The sequence below is a fragment of the Portunus trituberculatus genome, unplaced genomic scaffold, assembly GCF_017591435.1.
Source record: "Portunus trituberculatus isolate SZX2019 unplaced genomic scaffold, ASM1759143v1 PGA_scaffold_483__1_contigs__length_29487, whole genome shotgun sequence".
Taxonomy (NCBI): Eukaryota; Metazoa; Arthropoda; class Malacostraca; order Decapoda; family Portunidae; genus Portunus; species Portunus trituberculatus.
This window is the reverse complement of record NW_025541651.1, coordinates 720-20,455: the sequence shown is the minus strand read 5'-3', so window position 1 is coordinate 20,455 and position 19,736 is coordinate 720. Positions and strand designations below refer to the sequence as shown.

Here is a 19,736-nt window from a genome sequence, read left to right as displayed (position 1 = left end):
ATTATTATTATTATTCTGACACAGACTCAGTCTGCCTCCCTCTGTGGCTGGCTGGCTGGTTGGCTTGTTGCTCGCTGCATGCATGCCGCTGGCTGGAAAATCTGGCACCTCCTCCGACTCGATATTATTTGGTTTTACGCCGTTTTCTTGCTTGCCTCTCGGTTGTACGTCTCGGATGCGTGGTCCGAGGGTCAACGACGAGACGGAGACCGTGTTCGTATGACCCGGCGATGTTGGATCAAGTGGGAAACACAGGAAATATTGTTACTCTACTACAATCGGGAAGGCACCAGTTCCATATATATTACCGTGAGGCAAAAATGCGAAGGACACACAGTACTCTCAGGCAAGCGAGAGCGCAAACACCGCGATGGCAGCTCAACACCAGGGTACCTTCAAGTGGTACAACAGGAAGTCTGGCTACGGTTTCATTCGTGATTCCGTAGTCAACAAAGACTTCTTTGTTCACTACTCTGGCCTGAAGAGATCCTTCAGGAAAGCGCTTCCCCGAGAAGGAGACAACGCCACCTTCACCAGCTTCAAGGGGAAGAAGGGACCTGAGGCCAGAGAGGTTACCAGTGATGGCAACCAAGAACGCCCTCCTCCCTTACCTAAATCGTCCCCCATGGCCGGTAAAGCAGCAGAAGCCGAGTTCAGGATGAAAGCCTGCATCTGCACAGCACAAGTGCTCGCGGGCAATAACACCCGCCGCCTGCAGACCTTGATACCGCTTCTGCTGAAGCACAACGGGCTTCCTACCATTAGCATCCCTGAGGAAGCTTTTACCACCACACGCCATCGCGCTCAGAAGACCCAGAGAAGACGCCAGCCGCCCAAAGAAGAGCCTTGCCATGAAGAACGTATGGAGGAAGGAAAGGGCACCGAGGAAGAAGAGGAAGAGAACGAGGTCGTGGATGTGGTAGGCACCGACACAAGCCTACAGAGCCACACCACAGACATGCCTCACCACACCACTGCTTCCCCTTCCCCTGCACCTAAAGAAGGCTGGCAAACAACGGATATGAAGACAACCACCAAGAACATCAGCCAGTGGCAGTGAGATACCTTATTCGACCAGGAGGATGCACTGCCCACCAAGAACTACTTCCCAAGCTGCGAGAAACTCATTGCCGACATGCTGAAGAGCTCCACCAAGACCAGCGACTCTTCCGACAATGAGCAGAAATCCAAGAAGAAGCGGCACTAGCGCCGCTAAGAAGAGAACAAGAGCAGAACGGGCCACCATAGCCCGTGTGGGTATCTTATGCCCACAATCAATGAATGAATGAAAAATGCGAATCACACTCGTGAGCGAGACGTCGTATCACTACTACTACTACTTCTCGCAGCAGCGCCTCATCATCTGTCACCATGACTGGCCGCGGCAAGGGAGGCAAGGGACTTGGAAAGGGAGGAGCCAAGCGTCACCGTAAGGTTCTGCGTGACAACATCCAGGGCATCACCAAGCCCGCTATCCGTCGGTTGGCTCGCCGAGGCGGCGTCAAGCGCATCTCCGGTCTCATCTACGAGGAGACTCGTGGGGTGCTAAAGGTGTTCCTCGAGAACGTCATCAGGGATGCCGTCACCTACACCGAGCACGCCAAGCGCAAGACCGTCACTGCCATGGACGTCGTCTACGCCCTCAAGCGTCAGGGACGTACCCTCTACGGATTTGGCGGTTAAATCTGGTGTCGGTCTCGAATTTGGTGTCAACAACAGCAACTGCAAAAACACCATAAGAAAAGAGTCAACATATCCCGGACCTTTTATAGGTCCACACAAATGAAGAGAAGGAAAAAGTTATAGACTAACACTACTAGGACTATGGTTGTTCCAAGTAAAAGTGTTGTCCCTACTCTTTACGTCATTATTACAATTTGTGTGTGTGTTTTTTTTTTTTTTTTTCCTTTTTTCTTTTTTTCTTTTCCCTTCTTTCTATTTGTTTTCCTCTTTGTTTTATCACTCAAAGGTAAATCAAATGAGAGAGAAAGAATTATCAACTAAGTGATGTGAGGTCAGACACCAACCGCTGCTACAGGTGCTGTTTGTTTGTTTGTTTGTTAAGCTTCCGCCCATTAGTGGCGCAGGCAATTTTATTTCTTTATAGTGGTACCCATACAAGGAGGGAGGGTCCATATCAACACCGAAGCGCATCATCATCATCATCTTTGGTGTAGCCACCTAGATAGAACCTGGGTACCGCGGTGACATGTAGGTAGGTACCTTTCATTAAATCCCCCTCGCCGACTGACATACCTTCAAAACGGTGTGTGGTGTGATTCTTTCGAGCCGACGCGTGAACGTCTGTCTGTCTGCCCGCCCGATCCCACGTCCATCACCTTATCCACTTACTTGTATGGAGATTTTTTTTTTTTTTTTTTTTTTTCCAGGAATTATCCGGCCTGCAGCGCTGTCACACTTGTACGTACAAATACGCACCTTAAGTCAGGTAACTTAAAAAAAAAAAAAAAAAAAAAAAAAAAAAAGTTGGAGAGAGTTTCTGTTTATCTTTAAATATATTTTGCATTGTTTTTGCAAACAAACACAGCAATACTTGACATCGTTTGATCCGCGCGCCCTCCCCTCTCGGGGATGACCGCCGAGTGAGATCACAGGTCAAAGTGAACGCGTTAATCCATGGGTCACTCACTCACTCACTCCCTGTCCCTTCCTACCACCTACCAGCCAGGAGGGAAGCAAGAGAGGGGGGACACTTGCACACACCAATACGCACCTTAAGTCAGGTAGGTACTTAATACTTGGTAATTGAACGGTGTTGTATTATACATTGGGATGCTCTAAAAAAAAAAGAAAAGAAAAAAAAAAGAAAAAGAAAAGGCAAGTTGGAGTAAGCTTCTTGTTTATCTTTGAACATATTTCGCATTGTTTTTTTTTTTTTTTTTGCAAACACAGCAATACTTGACAACGTTTAATCCGCATCTCTTGGATGACTGCCGAGTGAGATCACAGGTCAAAGTGACCGACCGCGTTAATTGATCCCTGTCCCGCTAGCTACCTACCAACCAGGAGGGAAGCAAGAGAGCAAGACAGAGGGGCGTGTGCGGGAAGCAAGGTCCTCATTGACACACGGGTTCTAATCCCATAATTTGCTCAGCGCAAGGTGTTTTTTTTTTTTTTTTTTTTTTTTTGCAGCGCTGCAGGCCGGAACAAAAAAAATAAAGATAAAAAAATTCTACCATTAGCATTTCTATCATTCATTATCAAAAAAATATATACCATCATTATTAGTAATATCATTGTTAACACTATAGTCTATTCAATTCTCTAGATGTGTCAATGTGTGGCTCCGAAGAGGAGCCGGATACATATACTTGTTGGTGATGATATTGAGGAGGAGAGGGATTTACATCTTCTCGGTCTTCTTGGGAAGGAGCACAGCCTGAATGTTTGGCAGCACGCCACCCTGTGCAATGGTGACCCCGGAGAAGAGCTTGTTAAGTTCCTCGTCGTTCCGGATGGCCAGCTGCAGGTGACGTGGGATGATGCGAGTCTTCTTGTTGTCGCGGGCGGCGTTGCCGGTAAGTTCGAGGACTTCGGCGGCCAGGTACTCCATGACCGCTGCAAGGTACACGGGGGTGCCAGCCCCCACTCGCTCGGCGTAGTTGCCCTTCTTTAGGAGGCGATGAATCCTGCCGACCGGGAACTGCAGTCCAGCACGGCTGGAACGGGACTTTGACTTTCCCTTCACCTTTCCTCCTTTGCCGCGTCCGGACATGGTGAGTAGTGGTAGTAGGTGGGATTAACAAGTAGTAGTGGTATTATTAGCAAGTAACACTCCGTCAGCTGCGGGAGCGAGTCGGTGTGTTGTGCGTTATCTGTTCTTCGGCGGGCTCGTTTCCTCTATATAAAAGGAAGATCGGATCAGCGCGTAACACGTAACGCCCAACCGGGAGGCAGGCGCTCGTGGCGACTCGCGATCCTGAGCAGTATTGCTTACATATATGGCACTCTTCAAGTCGGGTGCAACGACCAAGGTAAATCGAAAAACATGAAGAACACCCAAACTGAAAGAGAAATTAATAAAATTATTAAATTTGAAAAATTATGAAAGATAAAAACTAATATAACTAAATTTACACCACTTCATCTGGGAGCAAAAACAACAATTCCATTAAACATTGACGGAGATATTATAGAATTTAAAAACTTTGGAAAGTGCTTGGGGCTGAAAATATCCAATACAGGATATTATAAACATATTGAGGAGAGACGTCTTAGAGCTTCTGCAGCATTAAAGAAATTACGACGCCTATATAACATGCCTGAAAAGATAAAAACACACTTAGTAAAAACACTAGTTCTGCCAATACTTGATTACCCTCCGATACCTCTGAATGCAATGAGTAATGTACAGTTATCCAAACTACAAAAGGTACAAAATAAAGCTTTAAGATTTGCTACAAATGAAAACTATCCTTACACAAGAACCACCATCGAGATACATGAACAAACCAATACCAAGACACTGAATATCAGACTACATGAAAGGGCTAAAGATATCTGGAAAAGATTAGAAGATCTAAGAATTCCAATATATATCAAGTTAAAGGAAAATCTGGATAACATAATTCGCTACCACAGGGACTATCCCAGTAGCATACGAGCATGTGAAATAGAACCAAGACCAATATACTAATAAAATAACAGCCAAAAACAACAAAAAGGTACTTACCATACCTACCAGAATTCCAGTACTTAATATAGAGATTCACCAAGATAAAGCAACCTCTCGTCCTCTAATTCACACCTCACCCAACACAGGGCCTGTTAGTGACGTGGTGTTGGTTGTAGTAATGAGAGAGAAAATAGGGAAAGACATAGGTAACCTTCTAGGTTGGATGCAACACACCTTCTCCCTGCTCTGCGCCCTGAGTCGCCGGGTTGAGGGTGACGTCATACGCGGTCGTGAGAAGCAGGGTGGCTTCCCGCGGGCGGCTCCTTCCCCCGGCGAGGGGTGGTGGCGCCCAGCTCTGTCGGCATGACACCTGGCAGCGGGGGGAGAGAAGGAATGTTGTAAGGGCATGAGGACACCTACTGGAAGGAAACTTCATGATAAAATACTATGTCTTGGACCACTGGCATCTTGTGCTAGGAATATTTGTTTATATCTAATATTATTGTTGTTTCTTTGTTTATACGCTATGATAGATGTGTTTTGCCAGTGGAAGTATATCTATATAAAGTATATAGATAAAGAGAAAGGAAAGTAGATAAATCAATGAAAATAAAAATAAGCTCAATATGCACAATAAGTAAACATACTTACCTCTACTTACCTGGGGTATCCTGACTTACCTGTATATAAACCATATATAAACCAGATAACCTGAAAGATAAAAAAAAAAAAAAAAAAAAAAAAATGGATGAATGAATGAATGAATAAAAAAAAAAAAAAAAAAACTTACTCACACATACTTGAAAACTGTAAGCAGTCGTGATGTTAGGGATCTGTGGTGTTTAGCTGGGTTCTGCATGCAGTACAGGAAAATGGACAATTACCAAACAAAAAAAAAAAAAAAAAATAAATAAATAAAATTGGATAAATAAATAAATAAACGAATAATTAAATGACAAAAATATTATTAATAATAACAATATATGAAATAAATAAATAAAGAAATAAAGAAATAAAAAAATATAAATAAAAAAAAAAAATAAATAAATAAAGTAAGGGCAACCTTTTAGGTAGGGTAACAATACCTAAATAAGTGCGAGTGTGGTGTACATTCACATCTAAATTAAATTATTGAAAATAGCAATGTGGTCTGCCCACAATCTTTTTTTTTTTTTTGCTTTTTTTCATTTTCTTACCTTTATATTCATCCTGTCCAAACCCTTCAAATTTCTTTTTCTTTCTACGATAATAGATAGATAGATAGGTGCAACGAGACGAGACCACACTCACTCTCTTCTCTTTCCAGGAGACGGATGTGTCGCTGCGTAACTCGCCCATTGGCTGTCGGCATCGCTTACAGCCAATCAGCGGTCAGCTGCCCCGCCCTTCACCTTGCCCCGCACTTTGCACTTCACGGCCAACGACGAAGGAAGAAGGATCTCCTCTTTCCTCTATGTCTGGGAGGATCCTCTCCCGGCCAATCAGCGGCCGGCTGGTACCGGTTTGGCTCTCTGCTGAGCCAGGAATTGAAGTTAAGCTCACCTTGTCGCCTCGCCGATAAGTGAAGTTAAACAACGCTCAGGCGGCACAAACTTGGATGGGTGACCGTCTGGGAATGCTTCGCCAGTGTGAAGTGTGTTTTTGTTTTAGTGCAGTGTTGTGTCGTCTCCTTTAGTGTAGTGCAATGCAGTGTTGCGTTTCTGGTGAAGTGTTGTGTTGTGTGCAGTGCAGTGTTGCGTTTTTAGTGCAGTGTTGTGTTGTGTGCAGTGCATTGTTGTGTTTTTAGTGCAGTGTGAGGTTAAGCACCGCTACGGCGGCACGGACCTGGATGGGTGACCGCCGGGAGGACGGTTTGTGCGTTGTGTAGTACTTTGTGTCTTGTTGTGTTGTGTTATGTTTTGTCTGTGGTACAGTGCAGTGCAGTGTTGTGATCTATAGTGCAGTGATGTGTTTTTTTGCGGTGCAGTGAACCATGTCGACCCGCACCAGGCTCAGTGTCGGCGAGGTTAAACAACGCTACCACGGCACGGCCCTGGATGGGTGACCGCCTGGGAGGACGACGTACGTGTGGTGCTGGTTTTTGGGTGTTGTGGGGTGTTTTTGCAGTGCTGTGTCGTGTTTTTGGTGTGTGGTGCAGTGCTGTGTCGTGCTTTTGGTGTGTGGTGCAGTGCAGTGTTGTGTTTGGTGGTGCTTCTAACTCGGCCATCATGTGCTGACAGGCATTATGGGCCGAGTTATAATTAAACATCCCCACCCAGCTGACTATGGGGTGCGGATAAAACTGATGAACATACTTTCTCCACATGTGAAAGCCACCAGTGCCATCCCTGCTAGGGATGCCATCATTATTCTCACCGCGACGGATGAGGATGCTGACGCCATCTTTCAGCATGGCATCCCAACTCAGCTCGCAGCGGAGGGATTCCGTGGTTCCCCCGGGTCTGCGTGCCCAGCGCTCGGTGATCTGCATGGGCCTTGATGAGCTGGTCTACGGCCACTCAGCAGAGTAGATTGCCGCAGAGGTAGAAGCCCGGCACTCATGGGCTAAAGCGGAGGAAGTGTTTAAATTCCCCCGCTCCTCTACGGCCAAGATCACCTTCACGGACGCTCTAATGGCGAGGAAGGCGCTTCTGGAAGGGCTCAACCTCTTCCAGATCCACGTGGCAGGACACCAGATGAGGCAGGAGGTCTTCATCCCACTTGTCACCTGCAACAGGTGCAATGCGGTGGAGGACCACCCAACCAGCAGCTGCCCTCATCCAGCAGGCTATATGAGGTGCTCCGAGTGTGGCAGCAAGGATCACTCATATAGAGACTGTAAAGCCTCTGAAAAGAAGTGTCTCAACTGTGGTGGGGACCACAGTTCCAGGGCCATGCGGTGCCCCGCCCGCAAGGAGGCTCTTAAGAAAAAGGAGGAGGCTGCCCGGCAGGCTCGGGTCAGGCCAAACGTGTCCTTCGCACAGGCCACACAACAAGCCTCCCCTACTGCTGGCCCTGTCATGACTGACCCGACTAATGCTCTAGCTGGGCTCTTGTGTCTTATGCACGCCCACTTGAGCAACGCCTTCAATCCTGGCTGCTTTCAGGAGACCCTCTCAACGAGCCTCGCCGAGAACCGTCTCCCGGATGTCAAGCTGCCGACCCCACCGCCACCTCGTGTCCCTAATAATATCCTACAGGCTGTGTCTGAGGGGATAGGGAAGGTCTTCACGACAACGCAAGGTGCCTCCTTTCCGGAGGAAATGGCGTCTTCTGGCTCAGCTTCTTCTGCTGAAGCATTCGTGGCCCCTTCCCCGTCTTCCTCTTCAAGCACTGGGGTGACGGATGACTCTGACTCCGAGCCTGAGGAGGACCTAAGCAGTACGGAGGAGACCGAGAAAGTAGGATTTGGGTTTCTCTCCAAGTACCCGAAAAGGAGGAAGCCCCCTAGTACCATCGCCGAACTCGACCAAGTCCTACGGAATAAGACCCTGATATTAAGCCATACAGGCCCTCCACATGCGGACCAGATCATTCTGGACCATGTAAAGGATAACCTGGCTTCCCTCCATGATTGGATCCTTCCCAAAGGGGAGGACTACGAGCGCTTCAAGAAGGACCCCAATCAAATCGTACGTGACGCACTTCCGGGTAGGATTATCCTCGCACGTGAGTAATGATGAGACTACGAGTAATCCAGCACAACGTTCTCTCCTGGGGAAACCGTAAGTATGACTTAATGAACACTTATAGACACTATGACCCAGACATCATTCTTATCAACAGCCATGGACTGAGTGACGAGACACGACTTAAGATACCTGGCTACAGAGTGTATCAGCGGAACATCAGCAACACTCCCAATGACGGGGTAGCCATTGCTGTAAAGAGCCGACTTCGCCACAGAGTCGAGGATGACTTTTTATCCGAGACTCTAGCAGTAGAGACAGACACACCGGACGGACCTATCCTTATAGCCACTAGCTACCTCCCCCGACGACCTTACTTACCCCACCCAGACTTCCTTCGTCTTCTACGCAGACAGACACCAGTCTTCTTAGTAGGAGATTTAAATGCACGACACCCCTATCTGGGGTACACCTCCACCAACCAGGTAGGGAGAGACATAGTAGACTACTTTCGCCGACAGACTGCTTGCCACATCGGACCTCATTTCCCAACCTTTTTCAGCCACCATACATCGTCATCACCTGACATCGCCCTGACCAATAGAGCCAACTTTCTCCATTACTCCCTGTCACCAGGACCTCTGACGACTAGCGACCATGTTCCTATTATCCTTGACATTTCCACATCTCCTCTTCTTACCCCTATTCCACAGGCATTTAGTTACAACAGGACCGACTGGGACGCTTTCAAAGCGGACGACGCCTTACGGATGACGGACCTTCAAGACATTTCTTACGGTTCCCTAGAGGAAATCGACGACGCACTGGAGACGTGGATGACCACTGTCAGAACGACTGCGGTCCGATACATACCACAAACGACATACAAACTTAGGTCCGACCCTCGGCCTTCTCGGGCTACGCAGCTGCTCAGAATTCAGTTTCGAGCACTGCGAGACAGAGCAATGCTGAGAGGATGGAACCGTGACGATTTCAGGCGGTACAACCAGCTAAAGGTTGCAATGCAGGACGTACGACAGACCGAAGCTAGAGAGCACTGGAGAAGGAAGTTGGCTGGCCTAGCTGCCAACTACCGAGACCCGAGGAAGTTTTGGCGGGAGCTAAAGCGTCTCTCCGGGAAGACTTCAGGACAAGACAGCTACCTAATAGACCACGCAGGAGACAAGAAGTTTACGAACGCCGACAAAGAACAACTATTCACGTCCATATGGGACCGCATCTACAGAGAAGACTATGACGACGACTTTGATGACAACGACCAGGTGCTGGATTACATGGCAGCCTCCGTGCAAAGGACCTACCCCTATGAAAAGGCCGACCCTGCCCATCTTACTGGTACTTCTCCCTTAGACTGTCTTATCTCGACTCAGGAACTGGCCTCCACTATCAAACGCGGCAGGCCAACGTGTCCTGGGGCGAGTAAGATTAACAGTAGTATACTCTCACATCTTTCAGATTCTGCCTTTTCCAGACTGCGGGATATCTTCAATGCATCACTGTCCGCTGGTTACTTCCCCGACGGGTTCAAGCAGGCCGAGATGAGGATGATTCCGAAGGCCGGCAAGCCTCCCACAAGACCGGAGAACTACCGGCCCATCTCCCTGCTCGAGGTACCTGGGAAGTTGCTGGAAAGGATTGTCACCTCGCGGCTACGCATCTATCTGGAGATGGGTAACTACCTTCATCCGGCGCAGTATGGCTTCAGAAGTGGGAGGGGCACCGTGCACGCCATTGCACTGGCCACGGAGACTATGGCCCTGCACCAGGCCAACAGCTTCCGCTGTAACTTGGTTCTGAGGGACGTAAGTAAGGCGTTTGACCGGGTTTGGCATCTGAGATTGAAGTACAAGATACTTCGCCTGGGTCTGCCTGGCCCGGTTGAGCGCCTGCTTTGTGATTTCCTCGAGGATAGGACAGCCAGGGTGAGAGTGGGGGGCCACATCGGCCCACCTTTCTCCCTGGCCACAGGAGTCCCACAGGGAAGTGTGCTGTCACCCACTCTCTATAACATCTACACCAGCGACTGCCCTCTCGCAGGCGCTGGTATTAACATACTGTATGCCGATGATGTTTCACAGGTTGTTCACCATCCAGGCCGCTCCAGTAGAATGACGAACGCCCGTACCAGCAGAGAGATCGCCCGCGTCAACGCCTTCGAGAAGGAGTGGAGGATCAGGACCAACATGGCCAAGTTCACCGTGATTCCACTTGCTACAAAAACCCCCGCACCACTGTTTGTGGATGGGGATGACATTGAGTTCAGTCCCAGGGGCTCACTCCTGGGACTGTCTGTGGCCTCTATGGGATACACCTCTCACGTGTCCCAAAGGGTAGCAAGAGCAAAGTCAGCCCTCGCCAGGTTGTACCGCTTTAGGGACTTGGCCACTGGTCTTAAACTCCATCTAGTAAAAGCTCTAGTTCTACCTATTCTCTCTTATCCTCCTGTTCCTCTGCATGCACTCTCCAGAACAGCTATCAGCAGATTGCAGAAAGTGCAGAACAGCGCCCTGAGGTTCGCCTTCGGTACCAGATGGGACGACTTCACCACCTCGGCATCGCTTCACGAGGCCGCGTCCCTCCCAGCCCTCAACGTCAGACTCCATGAGATGGCCACCAAGGTGTGGGAACGAATGGAGGACGAGGGTTGGGACCAGTACCGTGAACTACAGGCCCTGCACGAGGAGACTCCAGACAGGCAGCACGCTTGGTTCCCGAGAAGTCTCCTACAGTTGCAAGAAGGACAACCAGAGCCAAGATACAGGTGAAAGTTAAAATTCCGTTTACATAAGTCCACCTCCATATCTAAATTACATCACCTGTGTCAATTCACGCTTCACTCCCATTACTATGATTTTGTACTTGTAAATATTACATCCCTCACAGAAACTTCATCCCGGCTTCTTCATGCCACCATTCGACCTGCGAACTGCGAAATGCGATGCTGACTGGGAGAGGGCCTGCAACCTATCGAGAGACGAGAGACGAGGACCAGGGAGATGACGGTGCAGCGGATCAGCGAAGACAAGGCACCTCGGGGACCTGCCAGGACTGATGACATCTCCAGATGACACCGACGGCAGCCCCAGTGCCGGTTCCTTCGGTGTAGCTACCCCCTCACGCCCTACGCCCTGAGTTGCTGGGACACTGGCCTACGTTCCAGCAAGGGGTACCTGACCTCCGGGATGCTTGCAAACTCCCGGCAGTGGGGCTGAGATCCAGGGACGCACAGATGAGGGATCGTGCCGGGACGGACATCGTGCCGACGTCACCCACGGCTGCCCTACGAACCACGTCTTCGCCATCGGCCACCGACTGTGACCATACCGTGCCAGCCGCATGACTGCAGGGTTCACCGATTGCGACCACTAACCGATAAAGACATTCCTTGTGTGCCACTATATGTGAAAAGATACTCATGTGTGTCAGTGCTCCACTATGTGAACTTTTCATTGAACTTTTCATTGTACATACATGTATATTTAGCTATTTTATCCTTAACCAGTATCTCATCCACAGCAGCACGGGTGGTTTTCCTCCGGGAGCTCCGGTTTCCACCCAGAAGTCATCTGTGCTGCTGTGGGAAGGGGTAACCACTCACATGTACTTACCTGTAGCCTTCTGTAGACTGTATAATTAATGTATGTATTAAGGATTATATAAGGATTCATGTAACCCTGCCCTTTCTCACTCTCTCACAGCAGTATGGGTGGTTTTCCTCCGGGAACTCCGGTTTCCACCCTTGACCCATCACGTACTGCCCTGTGACATTCATCACTTTACAGCAGCAGGCCGGACCGCCCGGCAACTTTTTAACTCCTACTGTATTTCTATATTTCCTCGCTTTTTCTTCCAGTGTACCAGTCCTGGTACACTCTACCCCTTCTCTTGTAACCCCTCTTACTAAATAAACTTTTGAAACTTTTATTTGGGTGCAACACAACACAACTCTTCGCAAGTTGAACGACGCCGTTACTACCATGCCTCCCAAAGCATCAGGAAAGGCTGCCAAGAAGGCTGGCAAGGCTCAGAAGGCCATAGCCAAAGGGGACAAGAAGAAGAAGCGGAGGAGGAAGGAAAGCTACTCCATCTACATCTACAAGGTGCTCAAGCAGGTCCACCCCGACACTGGCGTGTCCTCCAAGGCTATGTCAATCATGAACTCTTTCGTGAACGACATTTTCGAGCGCATCGCTGCCGAGGCATCCCGCCTGGCACACTACAACAAGCGCTCCACCATCACCAGCCGGGAGATCCAGACTGCCGTCCGTCTCCTTCTGCCCGGCGAACTGGCAAAGCACGCCGTCTCTGAGGGCACCAAGGCTGTCACCAAGTACACCTCCTCCAAGTAAACTGACTGTCAGTCAGCTAGAAGGGGGGAAAGAAGAAAAAAGAGCAACTGCTGTCTCAGACAGTATTCAAACCCTACCCGGCTCCATAGGAGCCACACCTGAATCCAAAAAAAAAGGAGACACAATATAGACAAGTGTGGATGGTGGTCGCCGCTGGTGCACCAGAGCCGGATGGATGGATATGGATGAGCTAGATGGCTGGCTCGTCATTAATGAGGCTCGCAACCGGGTCAGAGCAAAGAGATCCATCATCCACTGCACAACAGCAGCAGCCCGTAGTAGTAGTAGTAGTAGTAGTAGTAGTAGTATGATGGTGATGATTAAGCGTACGTACGATACTAATCACGGCAGGCAGGCTTTGGAGGGTGGGTGCATTCATGCTCTTCTTCTTCTTGATTAATGATGATGCCTCCTATTTCAGTAACATAACGTTTTTCATCACACAAAGCTCAGGAAGCACACAGTTATTATAGCTTGTAACATGAATCTTCGCTCCTTTTTTTTTTTATTTATTTTTTTTTTTCTTTCTTTTTTGTTTATTGACTGAATTGCAGTGAATCAATCAATCAATATATCTACAAATCAGATTGGAGGGGAAAGCAGTCATTCTCCATCGGCCACCGACATACTACTGATCAGAAACATGCACATGGAATATCGGATCCTAGACACAGAGAGGAAGGTTGAAAAAAAAAAAAAGAAAAAGAGAGAGAGAGAGAGAGAGAGAGAGAGAGAGAGAGAGAGAGAGAGAGAGAGAGAGAGAGAGAGAGAGAGAAAAGAGAGAGAGGAAAAAAAAAAGTCTTCTAATCAGGGAAATCGCTCGACCATACGGATCAAAGCCAACCCATTCATGGTCTATGTAATATTATTCTCTTTAGATAAAGCACCTTTGGCCCTGAAGAGGGCCTAGATATTGTTTGTTGTTGCTTGCTTGCCTTGGATGACACACTTATTAGGCACGCTCGCCACGGATTCGACGAGCCAGCTGGATGTCCTTGGGCATGATAGTGACACGCTTGGCGTGGATGGCGCACAGGTTAGTGTCTTCAAAGAGACCCACGAGATAAGCCTCGGAAGCTTCCTGGAGGGCCATGACAGCGGAGGACTGGAAGCGGAGGTCAGTCTTGAAATCCTGGGCAATTTCACGCACCAAGCGCTGGAAAGGCAGCTTCCTGATAAGCAGTTCGGTGCTCTTCTGATAACGGCGGATCTCACGGAGGGCCACGGTTCCTGGCCTGTAACGGTGGGGCTTCTTGACACCTCCAGTGGCAGGAGCAGATTTGCGAGCTGCCTTCGTGGCAAGCTGCTTGCGGGGCGCCTTGCCACCGGTGGACTTGCGGGCCGTTTGCTTAGTACGTGCCATGGTGAGTAAGTAAGTAAGTAAGTTACTGCCGCTCGGAACGAACAGTTGGGCGAGTTGAGCGCTTAGGCCGGGGCCCAACCTTGCCTTACGATTGGACGGGAATGACGTAAGAGTGTTCGACAACCACAGAAAACTCCCCTCCCAACCATAACAACATGTCATGGGTAACTCAAAGAAATTGAGGCAGACGAGAGGGAGAAAGAAAGAGGAAGGAAAGAGAGAAATGAAAACACACACACACAAAAACAAAAATAAAGTAAAATAAAAATAAAATAAAAAAAACGGACACACACACACACACACACACACACACACACACACACACACACACACAGAGAGACAGAGAGAGAGAGAGAGAGAGAGAGAGAGAGAGAGAGAGAGAGAGAGAGAGAGAGAGAGAGAGAGAGAGAGGGAGAGAGAGGGACAGAAGGATCCCACCGACATTTCTAGACGTTTTTTTTTTTTTTTTTTTTTACATGATTTTATCGGATATGTGCATAAATCGCAAAATTAGAAAATGGAGTGATTTTCGCGCGCGTCCCCCCAAATATTGACCACCCCCAAATTTTATTTGACTAATATGCATAAATTTGCATAAAATTTCCATAAATTAGAATAAATTTGCATAAACATTGCATACATTAGCCCCTACCGAAAAAAAAAAAGACAATTTAACAATATAATTATTTCAAATGCAAGGGCCACCAACAAATAGCATAAAAATTGTAATATATACATAGACACATTTTAGCAACTGCGATCCACAAAAAAAAAACATTATATTTTACATACAAAGATTATGATTTCTCAAATATACCTGACATCAGCAAAGCAACCATTTTATATTCTAAGGTCAAATTAGGATGGATGGATGATGTAAAGCCAGCAATCGATCATTTCATTCACCCAATACCCACTGCAACATCGCCAAGACAAATTGTTAATCAGATTATTATAGTCTGAAGATCACTTAGACGTTGGCATTTTTGGGAATTTCCCGGCCTGCGGCGTTGCTGGGCAAATTAAGGTGATTAGAGCCTATGTGTCAATGAGAACCTTGCTCCCCACACACCTCTCTCTCTCTCTCTCTCTCTCTCTCTCTCTCTCTCTCTCTCTCTCTCTCTCTCTCTCTCTCTCTCTCTCTATATATATATATATATATATATATATATATATATATATATATATATATATATATATATATATATATATATATATATATATATATCTTTCTCTCTCTCTCTCTCTCTATTTCTACTCTTCTCTTTCTGTCATTCTGACTGGCAGCGGGAGAGAAATTGACCCATGGATTAACACGGTCACTTTGACCTGTGACCTCACTCGGTCACCCAGAAGGATGTGACAACGCTCGGAGGAAACGTTGTCAAGCATTGTTGTTTCGTTTGCAAAACCAATGCAAAATGTATTTAAAAATAAACACAAATTCCTCTAATTTGCCTCTTTAGAGCATCACACTGTATATGTACTACAACACCATTCAGTTAAAAAGTATTAAGTACCTGACTTAAGGCGCGTATTGGTACACGTGTGACAGCGCCGCAGGCAGGAAAATCCCCAAAAACGCCAACGACTAAGTGATCTTCATAAAAATGGTCAGACTATAGTGTGCGTATTTATTAGCGTGTCGTGTGACACAGTTAGTGTGACGGCTTGCGTCTTTCCTCCTCCCACAGCCGCTGCAGTGACTTTCTAGTTTCTTATTTTTGTTTATTTATTTTTTTCTTCTTCAGACTTCAATGGTTGATATCCAAGATCGACAGAGCACGGCACACGTCCGTGCAGGTGGTCATTCTTATCCCCCCTTTCCCCCCCGGCACCAAGCTAGGCTTGCGGTTCGATGCAATTTATCTATAGGTCTTAAATGTCTATCAATTAAACCAAGACACGCATCCATATAAGATGTTACACGTTAATCATAGCTGTTTCTAACATAAAGAGAGAGAGAGAGAGAGAGAGAGAGAGAGAGAGAGAGAGAGAGAGAGAGAGAGAGAGAGAAAAAAATTGTCAGTTCGAGTCCTCTCCTATTCATGTGTGTTTAGAATACACAGTTTTGGTTGGTAATCCATGCACGAGGTAGTACAAGAATAAATGGATGAATTAACAAATAATTAAATAAGCAGGTAAAACAATATAAGAATAGACAAATCAAACCTTCTTCTTATTATTATTCTTCTAATAATAATAATAATAATAATAATAATAATAATAATAATAATAATAATAATAATAATAGACAGACATACAGACAGACAGACAGAGAGAGAGAGAGAGAGAGAGAGAGAGAGAGAGAGAGAGAGAGAGAGAGAGAGAGAGAGAGAGATTAATCCAATAGGGAAACGATATTAAACCAAGAAACACCTAGAAAGGACTTGATTCACAGGGTATACGGAGTATAGTAGGGCAAGCCAGGAAGAATTTAAAGGGGCCTAAAATCTTACATCGAGTGCCAACGACCACACCACGTTGAAGACACCGCTTCTCGTCCGATCAGCGAAGTTAAGTAACGTTGGGTCCGGTTAGTACTTGGATGGGTGACCGCCTGGGAACACCAGATGTTGTTGTCATTCCATTATTTTTTAATTTATCTATTTATTTATTTATTATTATTATTATTATTATTATTATTATTATTATTATTATTATTATTTTATAATAATAATAATAATAATAATAATAAGAAGAAGAAGAAGAAGAAGAAGAAGAAGAAGAAAAAGGTTTGATTTGTCTATTCTTATATTGTTTTACCTGCATATTTTATTCATTGTTAATTCATCCATTTATTCTTGTATATATGCCTGGATTACCAGACAAAACTGTGTATTCTAAACACATATAAATAGGAGATATATATATAACTGACATTTTTTTTTCTCTCCTATAGAGAAATTGCATCGAACCGCTAGCCTAGCTTGGTGACGGGGGAAGGGGATAAGAATGACCACCTGCACGGACGTGTGCTGTGCTCTGTCGAGCTTGGATATTAACCATTGAAATCTGAAAAAAAAAATATATATATATATATATATATATATATATATATATATATATATATATATATATATATATATATATATATATATATATATATATACGTTCACCGGTTAAACTGGTAAGATTGGCATCGGAGAGCCGGTGAACAATAACAATAAAAAAAAAACACTGCAGGTTCAACTGGTGAGGAAATGCAAAGGGGGCACTTTAAAAAGCTATTTTAATAACCCATAATGAAATTGACACATATATAACAAGAAACATGAAACACAGATATATAACATGAAACACAGGAAAATGACATACACATATACATATAACACAGTAATAAATACAACAATAAAGAACCCAACTTAATACCTAACAATAATCCTAATCCTATATAGAGGCAATGTGGAAAACACGGACGAGGGGAAGTGATATTTATGCGGTGTCGCAGTGGTGAAATGCTGGGTGATGGTTGATCCCACGGCAGAACCAAGAGGCGTTGTGTTCACTGGTTGAGGCTTGGATCTCAACTCCCAATCCAGAAAACCAAGAGCTGGCTCAACACTTTCGGTTGAGTCGAAAGGGGCCGCGTGAATCCAACTTCGGGACAGTAGCCGGGCTTCATGAAACGGTGACGTGGAAGGTTCACGAGACGGTGGCGTGGAAGGTTCACGAGACGGTGGCGTGGAAGGTTCACGAGACGGTGACGTGGAAGGTTCACGAGACGGTGACGTGGAAGGGGAGGCGGAGAGGTGGCGAACGAGGTAACAAGCGGAGGAGGTGATGGTAGTAATGCATGTTACGGGCGGGCCGTAACATTTCCTCCCCCCTAAGACCTCCGTAATGGGCTCATGAAGGAGGTCAGACGGGAGATCTTGATAAGGCGTCGGCGATGATGTTGTCCACCCCCTTGATATGATGGACTTCCAGGTTGAAAGGTTGAGTTAACAAGGCCCACCTAAGAATGCGTTGGTTTCGGTTCCTCATGGCGTACAGGAAGGCCAGAGGATTGTAGTCCGTGAAGACCTTGGTGATGTGCGGACCAGGATGAAGATAGCACTCAAAACGTTGGAGCGCCAGCACGAGTGCCAGAGCCTCCTTTTCGATGGTGGAGTAGTTGAGTTGATGGTGTTTCAGTTTTGCAGAGTGATAGGCGATGGGATGGAGGATGCCGCTTGTGGGGTCCGGTTGTAGTAGGACAGCACCCACTCCAACTCCACTCGCGTCCACTTGTAGATGGAAGGGTCGGGAGTGATCCGGCGTCCAGACCACTGGTTCCGAGGAGAGAAACGCCTTGAGGTGTTTGAAGGCTTGGTCACAGGCCGGGGTCCAGTGGAAGGGGACGGAAGTGCTGAGAAGGTCCGTCAAGGGGGCGGCCAGGGTGGAGAAGTTTTTACAGAAGCGTCTGTAAAACATAGCCATCCCCAAGAACCTCATGAGAGCTTTCCTGGTGGTAGGAACAGGGAAGCCAAGGATGGCCTCCACGTTAGCTCTCTTGGGGTGAACCTTGCCGTTCCCCACCACATGTCCCAGGTAGACCACCGTAGACTTCCCGAAGGTGGACTTGGCCAGGTTGATGGTAAGCCCGGCTTCCTGCAACCGACCCATCAGCCTCCGAAGACGGGTCAGATGTGTTGCCCAGTCGTCTGCAGTCACCACCAGGTCGTCCAGATACGCGGATGTTCCCTCCAAGTCCTGAGTTATGTAATTTATAGCCCTCTGGAAGGTGGCGGGAGCATTAGACAATCCAAAGGGCATCACTGTGTATTGGTATAGTCCGAAGGGGTGATGAAGGCGGATATTATTTGGGCCTCGTCCGAGAGGGGAATCTGGTAGTAACCTTTAAGCAAGTCTATAGTGGTTACAAATTTGGCTACTCCTATACTATCTATAAGGTCCTCTATCAAGGGCAATGGGTAGGAGTCTGGCACCGTCACTTTATTTAATTTCCGGTAGTCGGTGCAAAATCGACTACTACCATCTGGCTTAGATGTTAACAGGCAGGAGAAGCCCAAGGAGATATACTAGGTTCTGCAAGGTGATGACAGAGCAGATAGTCTACCTCTTTTTCATCAAGTCTCTTTTAATGGGTGAAATGCGATAGGCTGGTTGTCTTATAGGCTTGATGCCGTTAGATGTTAATCTTATGTCATGTTGGATCGTATTACAAACTCCTGGAAGGTCACCTGTGATTTCAGAAAAGTCTAGCAATAACTTTTAAGATCAGACTGTTGTGAAGGTGTTAAGGAAAGAAACACCTCATCCAGGTTGGACATGATTTGGCTGTTTGAGGGGCGTCCTTTAGGTGACGAGAAGAGGAATTCGATGTCGGACTCTTCCTCGGGGGGCACAGGACCAGACTCCTTCCCTACCAGACATACAGGTACAGCGCGAGACAAATCGTTCTCTGGTTCTCTGGAGTGGTAAGGTTTCATTAGATTAATATGAACAAGTTGGGAATCCTTACGACGGTCAGGTGTGTGGACCACATAATTTAATGGACTTAGTTTTTGAGCCACAACATAAGGTCCCATGAACTTACTATGAAGAGCATTGCCTGGAGTGGGGAGAAAAAGTAAAACCTTGTCTCCTGGTTTGAAACTTCTCATGACAGATTTGGGAAGAGAATTCTGTTGCATTTTAGTTTGAGATTTGAGGAAGTTTGATTTAGCAAAGATCTGACTTCACTGATTTTATTCTTAAGGTTACTGATGTAGTCAGACACACTGGGGCTTGAAGGAGTATTTTGAGTAAACCAT

The 19,736-nt window shown here is 46.7% G+C and overlaps 4 protein-coding genes and 1 non-coding gene across 5 annotated transcripts; 3 read left to right on the top strand and 2 right to left on the bottom strand.

Moving 5' to 3' along the window:
- Window positions 1-1,356: 1,356 nt before the first annotated feature.
- Window positions 1,357-1,691, top strand: LOC123500766 (histone H4). The gene has a single exon (XM_045249388.1). The coding sequence runs from the start codon at window positions 1,372-1,374 to the stop codon at window positions 1,681-1,683; it is 312 nt and encodes a 103-aa protein (XP_045105323.1). The 5' UTR covers window positions 1,357-1,371; the 3' UTR covers window positions 1,684-1,691.
- A 1,673-nt stretch (window positions 1,692-3,364) lies between these two features.
- On the bottom strand, window positions 3,365-3,736 carry LOC123500767 (histone H2A-like). The gene has a single exon (XM_045249389.1). It carries the CDS (start codon window positions 3,734-3,736, stop codon window positions 3,365-3,367), a length of 372 nt encoding a protein of 123 aa, XP_045105324.1.
- Window positions 3,737-12,239: 8,503 nt separating this feature from the next.
- LOC123500765 (histone H2B) lies at window positions 12,240-12,641 on the top strand. The gene has a single exon (XM_045249387.1). The coding sequence runs from the start codon at window positions 12,243-12,245 to the stop codon at window positions 12,612-12,614; it is 372 nt and encodes a 123-aa protein (XP_045105322.1). The 5' UTR covers window positions 12,240-12,242; the 3' UTR covers window positions 12,615-12,641.
- Window positions 12,642-13,530: 889 nt separating this feature from the next.
- On the bottom strand, window positions 13,531-13,986 carry LOC123500769 (histone H3). The gene has a single exon (XM_045249392.1). It carries the CDS (start codon window positions 13,975-13,977, stop codon window positions 13,567-13,569), a length of 411 nt encoding a protein of 136 aa, XP_045105327.1. The 5' UTR covers window positions 13,978-13,986; the 3' UTR covers window positions 13,531-13,566.
- A 2,457-nt stretch (window positions 13,987-16,443) lies between these two features.
- LOC123500770 lies at window positions 16,444-16,562 on the top strand. Its single transcript, XR_006673450.1, has one exon. It is a non-coding gene; the product is annotated as a 5S ribosomal RNA (ribosomal RNA).
- The last annotated feature ends 3,174 nt before the right edge of the window (window positions 16,563-19,736 follow it).